The sequence below is a fragment of the Mus musculus genome, chromosome 1 (assembly GCF_000001635.26).
Source record: "Mus musculus strain C57BL/6J chromosome 1, GRCm38.p6 C57BL/6J".
Lineage (NCBI taxonomy): Eukaryota > Metazoa > Chordata > Mammalia > Rodentia > Muridae > Mus > Mus musculus.
Window position 1 is genome coordinate 175,797,674 of NC_000067.6, and position 18,547 is coordinate 175,816,220.

The following is an 18,547-nucleotide window of genomic DNA, read 5'->3' on the forward strand; positions in this document are numbered from 1 at the left end:
CAGTTTTTATCACAATTGCTCTGTAGTAAAGCTTTAGGTCAGGCATGGTGATTCCACCAGAGGTTCTTTTATCCTTGAGAAGAGTTTTTGCTATCCTCGGTTTTTTGTTATTCCAGATGAATTTGCAAATTGCTCCTTCTAATTCGTTGAAGAATTGAGTTGGAATTTTAATGGGGATTGCATTGAATCTGTAGATTGCTTTTGGCAAGATAGCCATTTTTACAATGTTGGTCCTGCCAATCCATGAGCATGGGAGATCTTTCCATCTTCTGAGATCTTCTTTAATTTCTTTCTTCAGGGACTTGAAGTTTTTATCATACAGATCTTTCACTTCCTTCGTTAGAGTCACGCCGAGATATTTTATATTATTTGTGGCTATTGAGAAGGGTGTTGTTTCCCTAATTTCTTTCTCAGCCTGTTTATTCTTTGTGTAGAGAAAGGCCATTGACTTGTTTGAGTTAATTTTATATCCAGCTACTTCACCGAAGCTGTTTATCAGGTTTAGGAGTTCTCTGTTGGAATTTTTAGGGTCACTTATATATACTATCATATCATCTGCAAAAAGTGATATTTTGACTTCCTCTTTTCCAATTTGTATCCCCTTGATCTCCTTTTGTTGTCGAATTGCTCTTGCTAATACTTCAAGTACTATGTTGAAAAGGTAGGGAGAAAGTGGGCAGCCTTGTCTAGTCCCTGATTTTAGTGGGATTGCTTCCAGCTTCTCTCCATTTACTTTGATGTTGGCTACTGGTTTGCTGTAGATTGCTTTTATCATGTTTAGGTATTGGCCTTGAATTGCCCAGGACCAGACGGGTTTAGTGCAGAGTTCTATCAGACCTTCAAAGAAGATCTAACTCCAGTTCTGCACAAACTTTTTCACAAGATAGAAGTAGAAGGTATTCTACCCAACTCATTTTATGAAGCCACTATTACTCTGATACCTAAACCACAGAAAGATCCAACAAAGATAGAGAACTTCAGACCAATTTCTCTTATGAACATCGATGCAAAAATCCTTAATAAAATTCTCGCTAACCGAATCCAAGAACACATTAAAGCAATCATCCATCCTGACCAAGTAGGTTTTATTCCAGGGATGCAGGGATGGTTTAATATACGAAAATCCATCAATGTAATCCATTATATAAACAAACTCAAAGACAAAACCACATGATCATCTCGTTAGATGCAGAAAAAGCATTTGACAAGATCCAACACCCATTCATGATAAAAGTTCTGGAAAGACCTTGAACTTCTAATCATAATGCCTGTAGCTCCTGAAAGCTAAGGTTACAGGGATGTGCCACCACACTCAGTTTTATGCAGTGCTGGGGATCAAACCCAGGATTTCTCAAATGCTAGGCAAGCCCACTACCAAGCTAGATCCCCCATACTCCAAATTCCTTTCTTGTATCTGGTTTCTCAGATTCTATTCTATCCACTAATATAAGGGCCTGAATCAAAATGACTTGTCATTATGGGGAGTGTTTACCTAAAGAATATAATATCTAATTAAAGACTCCAATGTTTAAATTTTATACAGAAGGACACGTTATCCTTTGCAGTATTAGTTCCTTCATGGATCCACCTCACGATGAAAAGGTATGAACTTTAGCTTTCCACATAAATACAGGGATCATCTCATGTTTGATGAGCATGGTTCTGGAGACACAGAAGATGAAAGTACAAGTGTCCCTCTGCCCCCTTCCTCCGTACTCTCCAAGTACAGACTCTGCTGCAATTTGAACTACATGAGCCCAGCCCTTGCTTGGATGGATGCTACCTTATGACAGAGACAGAACCCTTGGATGATCAAATGTTCTTTAACGGCTTTGAAACACTATGAAGTGGGAAAGTGCAGAGTTTTAGCCTGCCTATTTAAGAACAGCCACAGGAAACTGAGTCAGCAATCTAGGAAACTCAGAAGAAATTCTTTTCCCCTCTAAGATCTCAAGGAATAGGGGACACACAGGAAAACTTAAAGCTCCTAGGACTTTGATCACAGAGATGAACCTAAGTAGATAGTCCAGGGGATGTGCAATCTTAGTGTGTCCATCGATGGGTAGAGAAAAACATATTACTGTAGAACAAACTGTGGGAGTGTCTTCTGAAGGTCCTTAGGAACTCCAAACTTGAGGGAAAATGTTAAAGAAGATATTAGGTGACCCCTCCCTTCAATGTTTTTGAAAGAGAGTAAGTTGTGCCTACTCTTTTTGCCAATACTTTACAACAAGTGCCTCCTACCCCATACCCTGTGCAAAGATGAACATAGCCAATGCTTTCTCTAGACTCTTGGTCAGTCTTGTCCTTGGCCTTCACCTCCTGGATCTGCTTTCCCTCTCTCCTGATGGTCTTCACTGTGTCTCCCACAACTACCAACCATCCACTACAGTCCATGATGAAATAATAAATATATGAGCTCCTTTCTCCAGCAGGGAAATGTACAGAGTAATACCTCTCTAAAATTGGGGTATTTCTGCCACCTCAGTAAGCAAGGGAAAGCTCATCAGAGCAGAGCCTTATTCACTGTCTATCCTACCTACTCATAAATGTAGCTCCTCAATGAGAAATGATTTTGCTTAAGACTGTATTTTCATTCATTCCAAGATCTTCTTGTTGCCATCTAGAAATTCAAGCAGCTGCTTTCCTGGCGTGCCCATTCTTTAGAAATTATTCAAGTGATCTACGTGGAAGAAAAGCAGCTGGTGCTTACTGCCTCCATTGATGGCTCAGTGAGGTAAACTCAGACGGGTCCATCCTGTGAACTCGGGGTTTCTAGTATGAGCAGAGTCAGAGTTGGTGCTAATGTGGATGTGTTCAGTAAAGATGCAGCACTTTGGGTAGTTTCTTGGTCTTTTGGCTAAGATCAGGTGTGTATCCTTACCAATTAAATATCTGATGTGTCCTCCATCTGAGGACAACATAACAAACAGACTTGGGATCTGGAAGATGGGATTGGAGCTTTCTTCATATATTCCATGAGCTAGGGTTACAACATCTCTGTTGCTGATGCACCCCCTTCATGGGACTTAAGAAAAAGCACAATTTGGTACATTTATTAGATTAAGTTTATAAGTAAACCAAAAGGTTATATAACAAAGATTTGAGAAGCTTATCACTCACCTTCTCTTTTTCTATATCCATGGACATGAGAACTCCTCTTTGAAAAAAGGGGGCAGAAACATTCTTTGTAATGTTTGCTCTCACACAGACTCATTAAGCAAATACCACTTTTTTAAAAGTTATGACAAATATTTATAGTAGAACTGGGTTTTATGGGATTGTTTCAGAGGATTAAACAGAATAGGCAGCTCAGAGAACTAGGCTCAAACCTGAGAAAGGCCACAGAAGGAGACTGGGGATCAAAAGTTTAAAATTAGTCATAGAAAAGAACGTGTAGCCCGGTAGAGTGGGGAAGAGCTATAGTCCCAGGTCTTTGGGGGTAAAGAGGTAGGGGCATCTCTTAGGCTCAGGAATTGTGATCCAGATTGAGAAATCTTGTTAGAAAGAGAGAGGGAAGGTGAGGGAGGCTAGAGATGAATGAATGAAGAGGGGAGAGGAAAAGAAAGGAGAGTGGGAGAGGGAGGAAAAAGGGAAAGAAAAGAAATGGGAGAGCAGGACAGAAGGAATGAAGGATAGAAAGACAGAGACAGAAAGAAAGGAAGGAAGGAAGGAAGGAAGGAAGGAAGGAAGGAAGAAAGAAAGAAAGAAAGAAAGAAAGAAAGAAAGAAAGAAAAGAAGGAAGGAAGAGAGAGAGAGAAAGAACAAGGAAGGAAGGAAGAAAGAAAGAACAAATGAAAGAAAGAAAAGAAAGAAAGAAAGAAAGAAGAGAAGGAAGGAAAAAGAGAATTATAAAGCAAAGAGGCATGAATTGGGAAGGGAAGGGAAGGGAAGGGAAGGGAAGGGAAGGGAAGGGAAGGGAGAGGACAGGTGAGGAGGACAGGAAAGGGAGGAAAGAACGGGAAAAAAGAAGGAAAATAAACAAGAGAAGAAGAGGAAGAAAGCCACCCAAACAAAATATTACCCAGTAAAAAGAGAAGAAAGTTGGCTAGTTATTCTAGTGTGGTTGATTTTTGCATAACCTACTTACTTGAACTTAACTAATTAATTGTAATCAATGCTAAGCACTTGTACCAAAATACTAAAAATACATAGACATATATAAAGAAAAGGAAAGGAAATGTCATGACATTTCTAGAGACAAACTGCTGCCCACCTGAAATGTTTTTAAATCATGGCAATGAATCATGTTCTTAAAAGGAGGGAGTTAGACCATATTAGGAGATCTAGCAAGACTTCAAGCACATGAGACCAATAGAAATACAAATTTAGAAGAGGAAATATTTATTATTGTTGTTGTTGTTATTATTATTATTATTGTTTGTTGTTGTTGTTGTTGAATTAAAATTCAATAGGTCTTGGCTAACTCTGTTGGCTTGATGATGGGGGTTCAGTTGGGGACACAATTGTGTAGTACTTAGTAGGCATTGCTATAGATTTGAATACTTACTTACCTTTAAAGAAGCCACTAGCAGGTTTTAGACAGGAAATAATTGGCTTAAAGTTGGAAGCCATGTTGCAGGTCAAATCAAGAGAACATGAGCTTCAACTAAAGGAGAAAGTGGAAGATTAACATGGAGAATAGGACCTGCCATATATACCCAGGGGAGCCCTGATGTCATTCCAGATAGAAGTCACCAAAGAACTATAATACGGGAAGATTCAGGGGAACTTTAGGAATATCAAGATCAAGATGGTTCCATAGAGAAGGCAAATACATAGAGCTATTTCTGCGTCAAAGAAGTGATCTGTTGTTTTATTTGTAGGAAAAAATTAGTATTATTACACATGCTGTTAATGACTTGGTCTTCTGGCCTTTATGTGGGCTTGTTTTCATCTACCCCTCAACAGAAATGCTTGCTGAAGGGTATAGTACATGTATTTGTGCACGCGTGCAAGTGCATATGTACACACCAACCACAGGTATAGAAGCCTCTGTTGCTATGAGCATTATCCTCTTGTCTCTGTCTCTTTAGGCTGCTATAACAAAGCACTTTCAAATGGACTGTTTACAAACAAGAGAAATATATTGCTCATAGTTTTGGAGACTGGACTGTCCAAGATCACATATCAGCAGATTGAACAGTTAGAGCTTGTTCCCTGGTTCCTTAAATGTCACCTGCCTAACTCCTAGCATAGTACCAACTTTCCATCATTACAACAGAACACTGGCTTCAATTAGATTAAAGATGGAAGGTTTTAAGCATGCATGTGTGTGAGTATGTGAGTGAGAAAGAGTATGGTCTATGTGTTGTGTGTCACATACAAGTACAATGATGAGGGTGCACACATCTGCCATGGTGCACATGTAGAGGTCAGAGGACAACTTCATGGAGTCAGTTCTTTCATTTCACATTCAGAGGATCAGACTCCTGTCATCAGGCTGAGCAACAAGTGCCTTTTCCCTCTGAGCCACATCAGGGTCCTGCAAGGAATGGGCTACTTAGGCCCAGAGCATCCGAGACTTCAGTCCTGAGTGGTGGAGCATCCTTGTTTTTAGGCCGGCAGTGAGAGAGAGCCTCCTGATGGAGGGGCATGGTGGAAGAAAATGTTCACTTCTAGAGGCTGAGAAACATATGCAAAAAGGATCTATGACATGACTTTCAAAGGCATGGCCCCAGTGACCAGTAAAACTCTACCCTGCTTCCTTCCAACCTATTTTCTGAGAACTGATCCATTAATAAGATCAGTGTGTGCATGATCCCATCAAGTCTCTCTAGTGCCACCAACTAGAGACCAAACCTCCAACACATTAGCCTTTAGGCATATTCTATATCTAAACCATGACACCGTGGAAAGGGTCAACCAGCTCCATCAGAACTCTTTTGTTAGGGACACTACTATAATTTAAATGTTCCTTCTAAAACTCCTGTTAAATTTTCATCACCGACGTAAGGCATTAAGAGAACAAGAGCTCAATTTGACAGTGATATTTAGAGGTTAGGACTCCTAAGAAGTATCCAAGGTAATGACATGAGGCTGTAAGGTAGGGTGCTGATGTATGAGACTGTGGTTCATAAGACGAGAGGGCTGGCAAGATGGCTCAGAGAGCAAAGGCACTTGTTGCTGAGCCTGATGATCTGCTTGGGCTTGGAAACATACATAATAGAGAGGAAACCAACTTCCACAAATTATCCTCTAACCTCCACACAAGAATCCATGCGCACACACACACACTCAATAAATATAGAAAGTTAAAGGATAAACGTCACGAGTAAGGATAAATTTGCCTTGTCCTATGATGCTGCTGAACAGCCTTAGGACTCAGTAGAGAGCCCCTACTAGCAATGGAGGACCTCACCCTATAAGACCATCTCGTTTTGAATCTCTCAGTCTCAGTACATCATGCTGTCAGTTATAGAAAAGAGAAATAGACTAAGGCAGGCACTAATTTCATTTATGAGGGTAGAATTCTCATGACTTAAACACTTCCCAGAGACTCATTCCTTCCTATTAAGAATTAGGGTTCAATATGACTTTGGGGGGGGGCATAGGCATTTAGAGTAGTGCACTGTTAAAGTCAGTCGTCCTTGGCCTGGAGAGATTATTTTTATGATTCCTTTAAGTGGAACACTCCCCAGATACTCGCGACTCATAGAGCTTGTCTCTATTAATAGCGGTCAGAAAGCACTGCTGCCTTTGTAAGTAAGCCACATCCTTCGGCTAATATATGCTGCCACACTCTCAACAGGCATGCCCTCTAACATTCTAAATCTTGTTTATAAAATGATTATGATTTTTCAGTGGAGAAAAAAATCATAATTGAGACTTAAGCCTGGTTCACTGGACAGGAAATCAGAAACCTTATGATAGCTCAGGGTCCGTGTCTAAGGTTCAGAATATCAGGTACGGTTATTCACTTGGGACAGAGCCATGAAGAACAAGAAACATTGTGAGGTCGGAGCGCACATCGCTTTAGTTATGTGTCTGGAGCAGGGCTCATTTAGCTTCTCACCCGTCTTGCTTCTCTGTTTAAAGGGCCTGTTATAAATGCTCTTGATAACTCTGTTTCCTTACTGGTAACAGCTGTGGACAGGCCATGCTACCTCAGTAGTGCTGTAAACTAAAATATAGGAGGTGTGTAAGATGCTCACGTTAAATCCTCAGAGCATGAGGAGTCTCATCTGGATACCCGTGCTTGTCCCCTCCATCTACTGATAGAGGTAGTCTCTACTGGAATTATGTAGAATCTACTCTTAGTCCCTCTAGGTTCTCCTCCTTCTTGGTCAGTACAGCAGAACCCCTCGTTAGTGTTGAAATCAAGACAAAGAGATGTCTGTAGAGAGCCTAACACAGAAAGAGCAGTATCTCATGAGATAGCCTTGTCTAGCCAGGGACTCCCTCTAAATCTCTGGGTGGCTGGACCAGACTCTCAAAAGTAAAAGGAAGAAAAATGAAGACACAAAACATCTCTCTGTAAGATACAGAGCACACAGCCCTGTTAATGGTATTCTATATTAGTTTAAATCACCTACGCAGACTGGGGAAGCTTCGTGGGGCCAATGGCTAGACAAATAATCCTGATGGGTAAAAACGAACTTCCCTTAGCATTCTTTCTCAGTCCTCAGCTGTGAACTTAAAAGAGGAAGGATTGTACTTGGAACGTGAGGGGAATTCAGTATCACTAAAAGCATCTGCAGATCTCTCTTGTCACGAGTTCTGTTGATGATGGTTTCCTTATAGGACAGATGAACACAGCCCATGGTAAGACCTAACTTAACTCATAAACTCTCAGCATGGGTTCTGATGAACTTGTGGTAGCAGGGTTATTTGGAGGGAAATGTCTTTCTTGTTTTCTAGCTTTCATTGGTGAAGACTGCAGACAAAAGTTCAAGTTGGCTAATGCCAAGAAGTTACAGGTTAGAATTCTGACTGATAAAAACGTTCACGTTAAGGGCTGGGAGTGTAGTCCAGTGACAGGATGGTTAGCTGGTATGCTTGAGGCCCTGAGTTCCAAAATACAAAATACATGTTCACATAAGTTTAGCTCTTTATAGCATTTAGGGAGACGACTACTGAAAGAACTTTCCAAGGCAACCCCTATGCTCTATGGCCCGTGCTCAAGCTCACTTCTTCTGACTATCCACTTACTGCCCTTTCCTTCCTCACCTCTCCTCCAGGATCTGGAATTCCACCAGTGGTCATTACTGTGGGTATTTTGGACAACGAAGAATGTTTGACCTTTCCCAAACAAGTGACTTCATTTTGCCTTGTGATGTTAATGAATATCCCATAGAGATTAAAGAAGAAAGCAAGTTCACAGAGAAGACACAAAAATATGAATATCCTCTGATATTTGACCGTGAAAGGTGAGGCCATTCAGTTTTCTTGAAATGAACAGACAAGAACTAAACTATTACTATGGGGTGGCACTGTGACACAATGAGAAATTCAAAATCAATACTTTTCAATAATTTTGAAGCCCCATGGAAGGGAGAAACATGTAAATAAAAAATTAAAATTCAGTAATAATGCAGTCCCGGAAACTTCTAATTCTTAATAGCCAGTTGGCAATTCCAAAGAACAAAGAGACATTTGTGTCAGCAGAGGTACCAAATAACCATGATAGGATATAGTCCTACATATGGGGCCCAGGGGGAAGTGGAGAACTATAGTAGCTCTGGCTGCTCAAGCCTGCAGTCTTAGCACTCCCAGGGTTTTCATGGGCAACCTAACAAAACTCTCTGTCAATAAACAAGACAAAACAAACAAACAAAAACCACCATAACCAATGAACCAAAGAAGTGGTTCTGTGCTTAAGAGCACTTACTGTTCTTGTATAGGACCACAGTTCAGTTCCCATACCAGGTGCCTTATAACTATCTTCCAAGGCAGAAGCCTCTTGAGGCAGTTGACAAAGTCCTGTTGGAGAATTTTAAGTGAGTCAAAACTAGGAAGACTGGATGTCATCATTTAGTGCCAAGAATGCAGTAAATGCTCAAAATAAAAATTGAAGATGAGAGTCAGAAACTACAGGATTCAAAACCACAGCCAACTTGGGGAAAACAAAGAAGGTCTCCAGATGTCTGAAAAGCTCCACTGGGAGGCTTAAGGCTTGCCTTGGTGGAACAATAAGGAGCAATAGAAAGAAGCCTGGGTTAAAAAATATATGAGATAGACTTGTATAACTAGACTTATGTGGTGATATTCAGCAAGGAGCGGTAATTTGCCCTATTTGGGGGTTAATTTTCCAGACTTGAATATCCATGTATCATGTATTAGTTACTCTACTTGCTGCTATAACCAAATACCTAGCAAAGATATCTCAAGGAAGAGTTGTTTTGTCTCATGGTTACATGGCACCACCCATCTTGGCAGGAAAGTCATGGCGACAAGAGCGTTGATTATCTTAGTCTTTCCCTTGTGTTCTGTCAGGACCCCAGCCCATGGAATGATTTAGTGTAGGGTTTCTCACCTCAATCGAACTAAGAAGCACCATCCCTCCTGGCCACGCCCACAAGCTTGAGTCTTGGGATTCTAGCTTCTGCTGAATGGATATCAACTATCACGGGTCTTCATATTTCAGATTACTCTAGTGTTCTAGTTTGCGAATAAGTCTTCTTTATGCGTGAGTTCTTTGAGGGCCAAGTCTTGTCAACACATCTTCATATCCCCTGTTCTCAGATCAATGCTAGTACCCAACAGGCACTCAAAAAAAAATTGTCCTGAAAAACTAGTAGTGAATACTACAAGCAGAGGGGTCAGGTTGAACTTGTAAATACCAAAGCATGAAAGGGTTGTCATAACTCAAATAATTTAAATGTATGATTATGCTCACGTTGTGTTTTTACAAACGAAGTTTGCTCTATAGTGCAAATTAAGCCTTGTTCTACAGAATGACTCTGTAACTTTAGATTTGGTTGGTTGGTTGGTTGGTTCTGTGTGTGGGGGGGGGAAGAACAGAGAGTACATGCAACAGCGAATCTGTGGAGGTCAGAGGACAGCCGACAATAGTCAGTTATTTCCTTCTACCATGTGGGTCCTAGCAACTGAACTGATATCTTCAGCCAATCGGGGGTACCCACTGAGCTTTCTCTCTGGGCCTATGATCGTGGCTCAAGACATATTGTTGATTTTGTTTTAAAGGTGCTTTGTTTTTTTTTTTTCTCTCTTTTTTTTAATTAGGTATTTTCCTCATTTACATTTTCAATGCTATCCCAAAAGTCCCCCATACCCACCCCCCAACCCCCTACCCACCCACTCCCCCTTTTTGGCCCTGGGGTTCCCCTGAACTGGGGCATATAAAGTTTGCAAGTCCAATGGGCCTCTCTTTGCAGTGATAGCCGACTAGGCCATCTTTTGATACATATGCAGCTAGAGACAAGAGCTCCGGAGTACTGGTTAGTTCATATTGTTGTTCCACCTATAGGGTTGCAGACCCCTTCAGCTCCTTGGGTACTTTCTCTAGCTCCTCCATTGGGGGCCATGTGACCCATCCAATAGCTGACTGTGATCATCCACTTCTGTGTTTGCTAGGCCCTGGCACAGTCTCACAAGAGACAGCTCTATCTGGGTCCTTTCAGCAAAATCTTGCTAGTGTATGCAATGTTTTTAATGCTCAGTTATGACTTCCTAAATATGTATATAAATAAGTTTTAACTGTAGGGAACTTTCCAAGGCCACTCAAAATCAAGCATTGAATTTATAAGACTTTCCCCCAGTTTTACTATATAGGGCTCCCCCCAAATGACAATTGATGGTTTTAATTACACAGACTATCCTGGAAGAGTAGAAATCGCTGTGGTTTCCCTAGAGGGAGATCGAGGAAGCAAAATGGAATAAGAATTAGGTAGAGTCAGCGTCACTGGGACTGGTGCCACGAGAGTCAGGCAACATGGGGAGCAGAGAGAGAGAGGACACATGGATACTTGACCATTTGGCAAGGAATGAAAGCTATAGCTATGTACCTGACTTTTTTTTTTTTTTGTATTTTTGTATGCAGATGGAAAAAAATGAGCTCAATGTCTTTGCTTTTTAAGCGACCACCTCTCAGTCCCTTTGAAGTGCAACATGATTTTAAATTTTTCAAGTCTCTTTCTTCTCCAAAGGTAGCTAAGATAACAAAACTTACCTTTGCTTTTGAATTTTCGAATTCAAATATTCTCACTCTTGTAACCGGGGCCTTTTGTTTGTTGCTTTTTACAAACTGCCACAACTTTTTTGGTATAGACAATACAAATCAATTCTCTTATAGATTTGTAGATAAGAAACCAAACTGAAGTGAAAGCAGGGAGGGGGATGAGTCTCATGGGACTGAAACTGAGGTTTCATCGGGGGCTGTGTTTCTTTAAAGAGGTTCAGGAGGATGGGGAACCCACATTCCTCATTTGGGTACCCCCTCCCGGCATCATCAAAGTAAAAAATGCAGCATATGGTCGCAGGTCCCCCTGACTCAGTAGGGAAGGTTTTGTATTTCTGAGGAGTGGAACGATTACTCTGGGGACCCTTAAGTAAGTTAGGAGCACCTCTCCCCTCAGACGTAGAGTCCATGTGTAGTGTCCCAGTTTAAGGGCTGGCAATGGCTGTTTCCAAACGTCCCTGGCAGTGAGTGTCCATTCTGGGGCACGTTTTGTTTACTGTGCAATCTGAGAAAAAAAAAATGAGCTGGTATTTACCATGCTAGAGGATGGATGTAGTGTGGGGCCAGAGGTCTGGAATTAACTAATTAGTTAATTAATTAATTAATTCCTTCTGGCTCACCAACAAATAAAGCAAGCACACCTGTCTGAATTAATCTCTAGCCCAGGCCTGGCCCCACAGTCTATCGGTCTATCAGTCACACTCAGTCTTTCTGAGCTTTCCCTAACATGCGACTCATCTGGGGTACCTTTGCCACAGGCAGAAAGTACCTTCACCTTTCCAAACTCACCCATCTTCAGAACACTCATAAATGAGCAGAGGTTGGTACCTGGAATATGAAAAAACTCCAAAAATAAGAGTCCTAAAATTGCTCTAAAACTTGGATATTTCACTAAAGAAAAAATACATGCCAATAAGCACATGGAAAGACACCTTTTTAGTACACAGAGAAATGCACTGCAACAACATTATGAGATTCCACTTTGGGTATCCCAGGATCTAAATAGTCTGGTGATACCACAAACAGCAATCTTCAGGTTGTCAGAAAAACAGAAGTGACAGTCATACAAACTGGTAGAATGTCACTGAAGAGAAATGTGACAGCATGATACTGGCAAGGTTGAAAATAGCTGGGCCCTACTGTTGTATATCAACTCAGGAGACCGGCATAAGAACGCTGGGCTAGAAGGCTAGCTTGGTTTACATAGTGAGTTCCAGGACAGCCTAGACTACATAGAGAATTGTTCCAAAACACACACACACACACACACACACACACACACACACACACACACATCAAACTAAAGGTGAGATGATAACTGAAATATTAAGTAAATTGGATAACATCCTTAGAAAGGCTTTGTAGAGTCATTGAAACACTTGAATACACCAAATTTCTTCTCTCACTTTCTTATCATCCCACCTCACTTGTCCAGTGAGCGAACAGGCTTCCACACCAGTTGAGCTGAGACGTGATTCACTTGAGGTCTCTGATTAAACTACTCCGTTTTCTCATAATTTCCTTTGGACACACAGTTTGCAGTGCAAATAATATCACTTCCATTGGGGCAGCCCCTTCCCCTAATTTGTCATCAACAGACAACTTGCCTAAGATCTACATCAGTGAGTTAGGCTTGACCCCCCCCCCCATATTTTGATGAATATTTGATGGATGTAACGTGCCCCTTCCAGTAAATCATTGCTTTGTTTTATAGATTCGCCGATATGCTTTGGAAGGTTTCCTGACAGAAAACCGAGAGGCAGGGATTGTTTTTGGTTCTCTGCCTATATACAGGGTAAGTTAGAAGTTTCTAGAACTACAGTGGTAACAGGACAAAATCTGACTTCTCATTGTTGACATAATCAGCCTTCTGGTGCTTTCGTAAATGTAGTGGTTCTTATCCCGGACACGTCTTGGGTCATGTATATATTAGTAGCTTGAATCGTTCACTTCTGCTGTTGCACAGAAGAGTGTCTTTGAGCTTTGACCTAGCAGTTCCTACCTTCAGGATAAAACCCAGATGCCTTAGAAGAACATACAAACTTGCTATGATCTGGCTCTGCCAGACTTTTGGACCCTGTTTTCTACTGTGTTCTCCCCATGCTGTCCCTATATTCCAGCATGGCTTGAGTATAACGAGATACTCCATCACTGTGCCTATGTTATTATCTGCCCAAAAGTCATCAAATCCGTCATCCAAGTCTCTACCCCAGGCAACCAGTATTAAGTATCTAATGAAGGCAGCCAGGAAATAATAAACCAAATACCAAATATGTCAACTCAATATCAGCATAGATCTTTAGCATTACTTAACTCTATAAGGGCATGTTCACTGTAGTAGATAACAAGTAACTATGATGCTGACAGTGACCAAGAATTAACAGTGAATGTCTGGGGAGATGGTTCAGTCATTAAAAGTTCTTGCCTTACAAATATTACAACTTGAATTTGGATCCTCAGCACCTACACAAAAACATAGAGTGTATCTGTAATCCCTGTGCTGGGATGGCAGAAATAAAACATTCCCTGGGGTTCTTGAGCAACTATTCTAGTTTGATCAATGAGCTTGAGGCTCAATGGGAGACCAGTCCTCAAAACCTAAGGTAGAGGTCTGGAAAATGTCTTAGTGAGGAAAGTACTTTCCATACAGGCATGAGGACCAGAGATAGGTCCTCAGAACTCATGTAAAGGCTGGGAAATCCAGACACCTCATTTGCAATCCAGGTGCTTGGAAGGTAGAGGCAGGGAATCTGCTAGGCCAGCTGGCTAGATAGACCAGCCCCAACTGGCAAGCTCCCATTATCCTGCATCAGTAAATGAAGCAGAGAGTGATCAGGAAGAAGGGTGTGGAGTAAGGCCAGCTTGAAATACATAAATCTCAAAAGCATGGGGCTGGAGAGATTACTCAGTGGTTAAGAACATTTGCTGCTCTTCCAGAGATCTAGCTTCAATTCCCAGCATACACATGACAGCCCACAGCTTCCTGTAACTCGGGTTTCAGGGTATCTAGCACCCTCTTCTGGCTACTAAAGACACCAAGAACACACACATGGTACACAGTGAAATTAGGCAAACCAAACTAACAAAGGGAGAAAGACAGAGAGAACAATGGATATCCAAAAGGGGTCACCCCAATCTCAGGTTTGCATTTCAGAAGTAAATACTTTAAGCATGCTTGATGAACTCTGTGCTTTGCAGGTACCAAGTCCCACGAGTCTAAGATTCCTTCCCCTTATTGGCTCTGAAGTACAAAGAGATTCAGTGGAGGGTGTTTATATGAAGAAGAAACATGACAAAGTAAGTCCCACGCATCCCACAGAGTACTCTAATTCCATATCCACATACATACACACACACACACACACACACACACACACACACACACACAGAGAGAGAGAGAGAGAGAGAGAGAAGAACAGACAGACAGATACACACACACACACACACAAGAAGAAAGACAGACAGACACAGAGAGAGAGAGAGACAGACAGACAAAATGTGCTCTTAATCACTTCTCTGTCACCCAAAAAATCCTAAGCCTAAAATTATTTCAGTGCATATTTTCAAGGATATGTATGTGTTTAGCTCAGTGAGATAAAAATCCATATGTCTGTTGGATAGAAAGGGAGGAAAATCAAATAGAACCCACGGGTCTGAACAAATGAGGCTGTCTTGATGCATCTTCAAATAAATTCTGTAAGTGGCTTTAGAAGCCAACTGGCTATGAATGGCTAAGCCACCATAACTGTCCTTACTTTGGGATCTTCCTGCATCTATGCAGGCAGTGGGAGCCCTGGTATCAGTGAACTTGTCAACAGCATTTGTCCCTATGTGTTAACAGAAAATAACATGCAGTGCTTTTTACATTTCAAAGTGTTCTTATTACAAAGGATTCTCTTTTTATAATCAAGTCAGAAGGAAGTGAGAGGTCCTTCTTAGATGTGAGGAGTTGGTACCAAAGATCACATGCTAATTAAATGATAGGCCTGAGATCTTTCCCATCAGATTTCAGGATCCAATCTTATTCCGGTGGCATTAGAGGCTCCCATGGGCCTGACTTAACCTTTGCTCCTTTATCTAGCCATCAGGGTATCCCCAACATTAAGAGAGGGATGTAGTCCAGCATACAGCTTTTATTGTCCATCAATAACTCAGTACCTGATAACAGAAACACTGACAGCACTAATCACTTTTTACAAGCCATTTTTTATGAAACCAAGGTGGGAAAATGTCTTTGGGATTTTGTTAGCTTTTGCACTGGCATTAGTCAGCCATGCTGTCAGTTAGTCAAGAAAGAGCTACTGGCAAGAGAGGAGTTTTCTATAAAAATAATACTTCTTGCTTTTAGTTGTAAGGAACAGATGAAACAGCGTGGTATAAATAATCCAAAAGTAAAAGGTAAAATGTATACACATTTCTGTTGGGTTTTACAATTCATATATTTAGTTCCCCGTCTTTTTATTCTTTACATTTTTATCTAATTTAATGTTAAATGTAAGTTTATTTCTATGCAAATACCAAGCTTAGAAATGAAGATGACCAAATAGCTTTTAAGAGCCAGCATAATGGAACTAAAAATTAATCATGGCTGAAGGGGCAGGGGTTGGTAACTCCATGGCAGTTAATGAGCATGTGTAAAACCCTGGGTTCAACCCCTAAACACCATAAAAATCAAATAAAGGGCCTGGTGTGGTGGCACATGCCTTTATTCCCAGCACTGAAGAAGAGATAAGCAGATCTCTTAATTTCAGGCCAGCCTGGTCTACAAAGTGAGTTCCAGGACAGCCAGGGCTGTTACACAGAGAAACCCTGTCTGGAACAAGCAAATAAACAAAGTTTATAGAAACATCCAGTCACAGAAAAACAATTTATGTTGAAGATGGTATATGTCAACATACTCCAAAGGAAACCTAATAATAAAAATTCTCACAATTTTACATAAGACAAAAAAAGTATACTCAGGAACCTTGGGAGAGAGCTCAGTTGCTAAAGAGCTTGGCCTGCAATCATGGGGACCTGAGTTTGGATCTCCAGTGTCCACATAATGTCTGGGTGCAACAGGGTATGCCTGTAATCTCTGCACTGGAGAGATGGGGACAGGAGACCTCCGAGACTTATGGGCCAGCCAGTTTGGCCAAGTTGGTGAGCTCCAACTGTACATTAAAATGAACACCCCCATTTTGCACTTTCAAAAACTGAATCATAGGAAATAAATATCAAAGATCTCCCCCCCCCAAGAACCTAGTGACAGAGCTGGGCTTTAAAGCCAGAAGTTTACATGTTTAATTAAACCTGCATGCTTTAATGTAACAGAGTATAATTCAGAGGTTCATGAGCTGTTGTCATCTCCTGATAGGAATAGTTACACAAACAATACCAGTCTCCTCATTCAGGTTTATCTTTCTCCCAACCCCAACACCATCTGACTTCTTGTCATACAGTGATCCCCTCTTTCTACAGCAGCATCTTGGTGTTCTGTTGTTCTTGTTTTGAAAACTCATTTCTCTTCCTTGTCTTTATTCTAAGGGATCGTAAATCCTGTAAGGGCACATGTTTTGACTGACTCCTGGGAAGGAGGGAGTACCTACTGAGTAGTGAGCTGAGGAAAGAAAGGGAGGAAGCACCTGAAATGACAGAGGGGGTGCTCTCTCTGCTGGGATGTGCAGGTCATGAGCAGAGCTGAGTCTCCTATTTTGTCTCAGGGAGGCAGTAACAGAGACAAGACCTGTTAGAGTGTTTAGGCCTAAAAGAGCTGAAGACAGAGGCTGAGCCTCAGAGCTTTGTCTCTTCACCGTGTACGTCTCTTCTTCCCTTTATGCATTATAAAATTTTGTATGCAAATCCCAGCAATATCTTAGGAATGTCTGGTATTCAACTAGTATCCCATGAATGCTGATCGAATGTTACCATCAATGTATCTATCTATCTATGGGTTTTAATTTTTTATTTGTGTGTGTGTGTGTGTGTGTGTGTGTGTGTGTGTGTGTGATAACAAGCACGTGGCAGTCAGGGAATAGCCTTTGGGAGTCAGTTTTTGCCTTTTACAGTGAGGTCAGATTATAGAACTCAAGTTTGTCAGGTCTGCGCAGCCAGCACTGTTAGCAGCACAGCCATCTCAGTGTCCCAAGGAAAGCTTTTGAGACAAGGTCGTGCCATGTAGCGCTGGCGAGCCTGAAACTTGTTATGTTCTGAACTGTACTCATATGTGTGACAGATCCTCTTGCCAACCCTTTCCAGTTTGTGTGCATGGGTCCTAGAATGGATAAGCACCGCATTAAGTAGCTCAGCAGCTCTTCTACAAGCTTGGGAGTCCCACCTCCTCTTGTCAATACTCTTCTGCCCGGAGATGCACAGGATTGTTGAAATCACTTCATTACTTGTCTAAGAGGAGAAAAATGTTTAGTGGTAGAAGTTGGGAAACTGCACTTGTCTATAATGCCTTTTCATAACCAATGTACCCTTTATCCCGCAGTCACGGAGGAAAAGCCTGAAAAGGAATTTGGTTCCACAGATAAATCTGGCTTCATCCTTCTTCCCAACCACACCCAAGTGAAGAGGAAACCTCAGAACTGGCTGCTGTACAGGAGGCCACAAGGTCCAGATCTAGTCAAGATGAGGATGCCACACCACCAGATGGTTACACGTCTCTCTTACAGACCATCCTGATAATGGAGGCTGCTCAAGGGGCTCTGGTGACCTCACAGGGTCTGCAGCCAGTCTGCCAACTTTTTACACATAGAAAAACATAACAAACGGGCAATGTCTCTCATCATTGTCAACAAGATCTCACAAGGACATAAACAAAATCAGTAGCCTGGGTAGACCCAAATGATACGGTTAGTGGTGATTAGCTTTGTACCTATCTCCACCTGTTCACCCCAACCCATAACCAGAATTAAAGCGTGCGCAGTAAGAGGCAAATCATGTGTGTGTTCTGTTGTGTGTATGCGCAAAGGACCACTGTCATCGTCACTTTGTTTATTTGAAGTACTAGAAATTGAATCCAGGGGCCTGACATGCTAGGTGTGTCAATTATATCAGCAGCTCTCTATTGAGATAAGGTCTTACTAGATTGCTTTGGAAGGGTGAATTTAAGGTTACCTTGCTTCAGTCTCCAGATGTGACAGGAAAATTATTATTAAAAGAAGGAGGAAGAGGAGGAGGAGAAGGAGGAGGAAAAAGAGGAAAAGGAGGAGGAAGAGAGAAGGGGGAGGAGGAGGAAGAGGAAGAGGGTGTATAGGAGGATGTGAAGGATGTGGAGGAGGAGAAAGAGAAACAGAAAGAAAAAGGAGGAGGGGGAAGAAAAAAGGAGGAGGGGAGGAGGAGGAGGAGAAGGAGAAAAAGAAAGAGAAAGGAGGAGGAGGAGGAGGAAAAAGAAGGAGGAGGGGGAGGAGGAGGAGGAAGAGG

At 41.6% G+C, this 18,547-nt stretch overlaps 1 protein-coding gene and 1 pseudogene across 3 annotated transcripts in view; both read left to right on the forward strand.

Annotated features, from left to right (window-relative positions):
* Window positions 1–18,061, forward strand: part of Wdr64 (WD repeat domain 64) — a 117,166-nt gene extending 99,105 nt beyond the window's left edge. Inside the window, exons 22-28 of one of the 3 annotated variants that reach the window (NM_029453.2) lie at window positions 1,544–1,602; window positions 2,628–2,737; window positions 8,181–8,369; window positions 11,003–11,108; window positions 12,855–12,935; window positions 14,339–14,437; window positions 17,613–18,061. In NM_029453.2, the coding sequence (NP_083729.2) occupies window positions 1,544–1,602; window positions 2,628–2,737; window positions 8,181–8,369; window positions 11,003–11,108; window positions 12,855–12,935; window positions 14,339–14,437; window positions 17,613–17,693 (725 nt within the window). In that variant the 3' untranslated portion in view covers window positions 17,694–18,061. Of the gene's footprint in view, window positions 1–1,543; window positions 1,603–2,607; window positions 2,738–8,180; window positions 8,370–11,002; window positions 11,109–12,854; window positions 12,936–14,338; window positions 14,438–17,612 lie in introns of those variants that run through there. The other 2 variants (XR_373620.3, XM_006497022.4) reach the window with 2 other exon arrangements.
* Window positions 2,841–3,020, forward strand: Gm25560 (annotated as a pseudogene).
* Window positions 18,062–18,547: the final 486 nt, after the last annotated feature.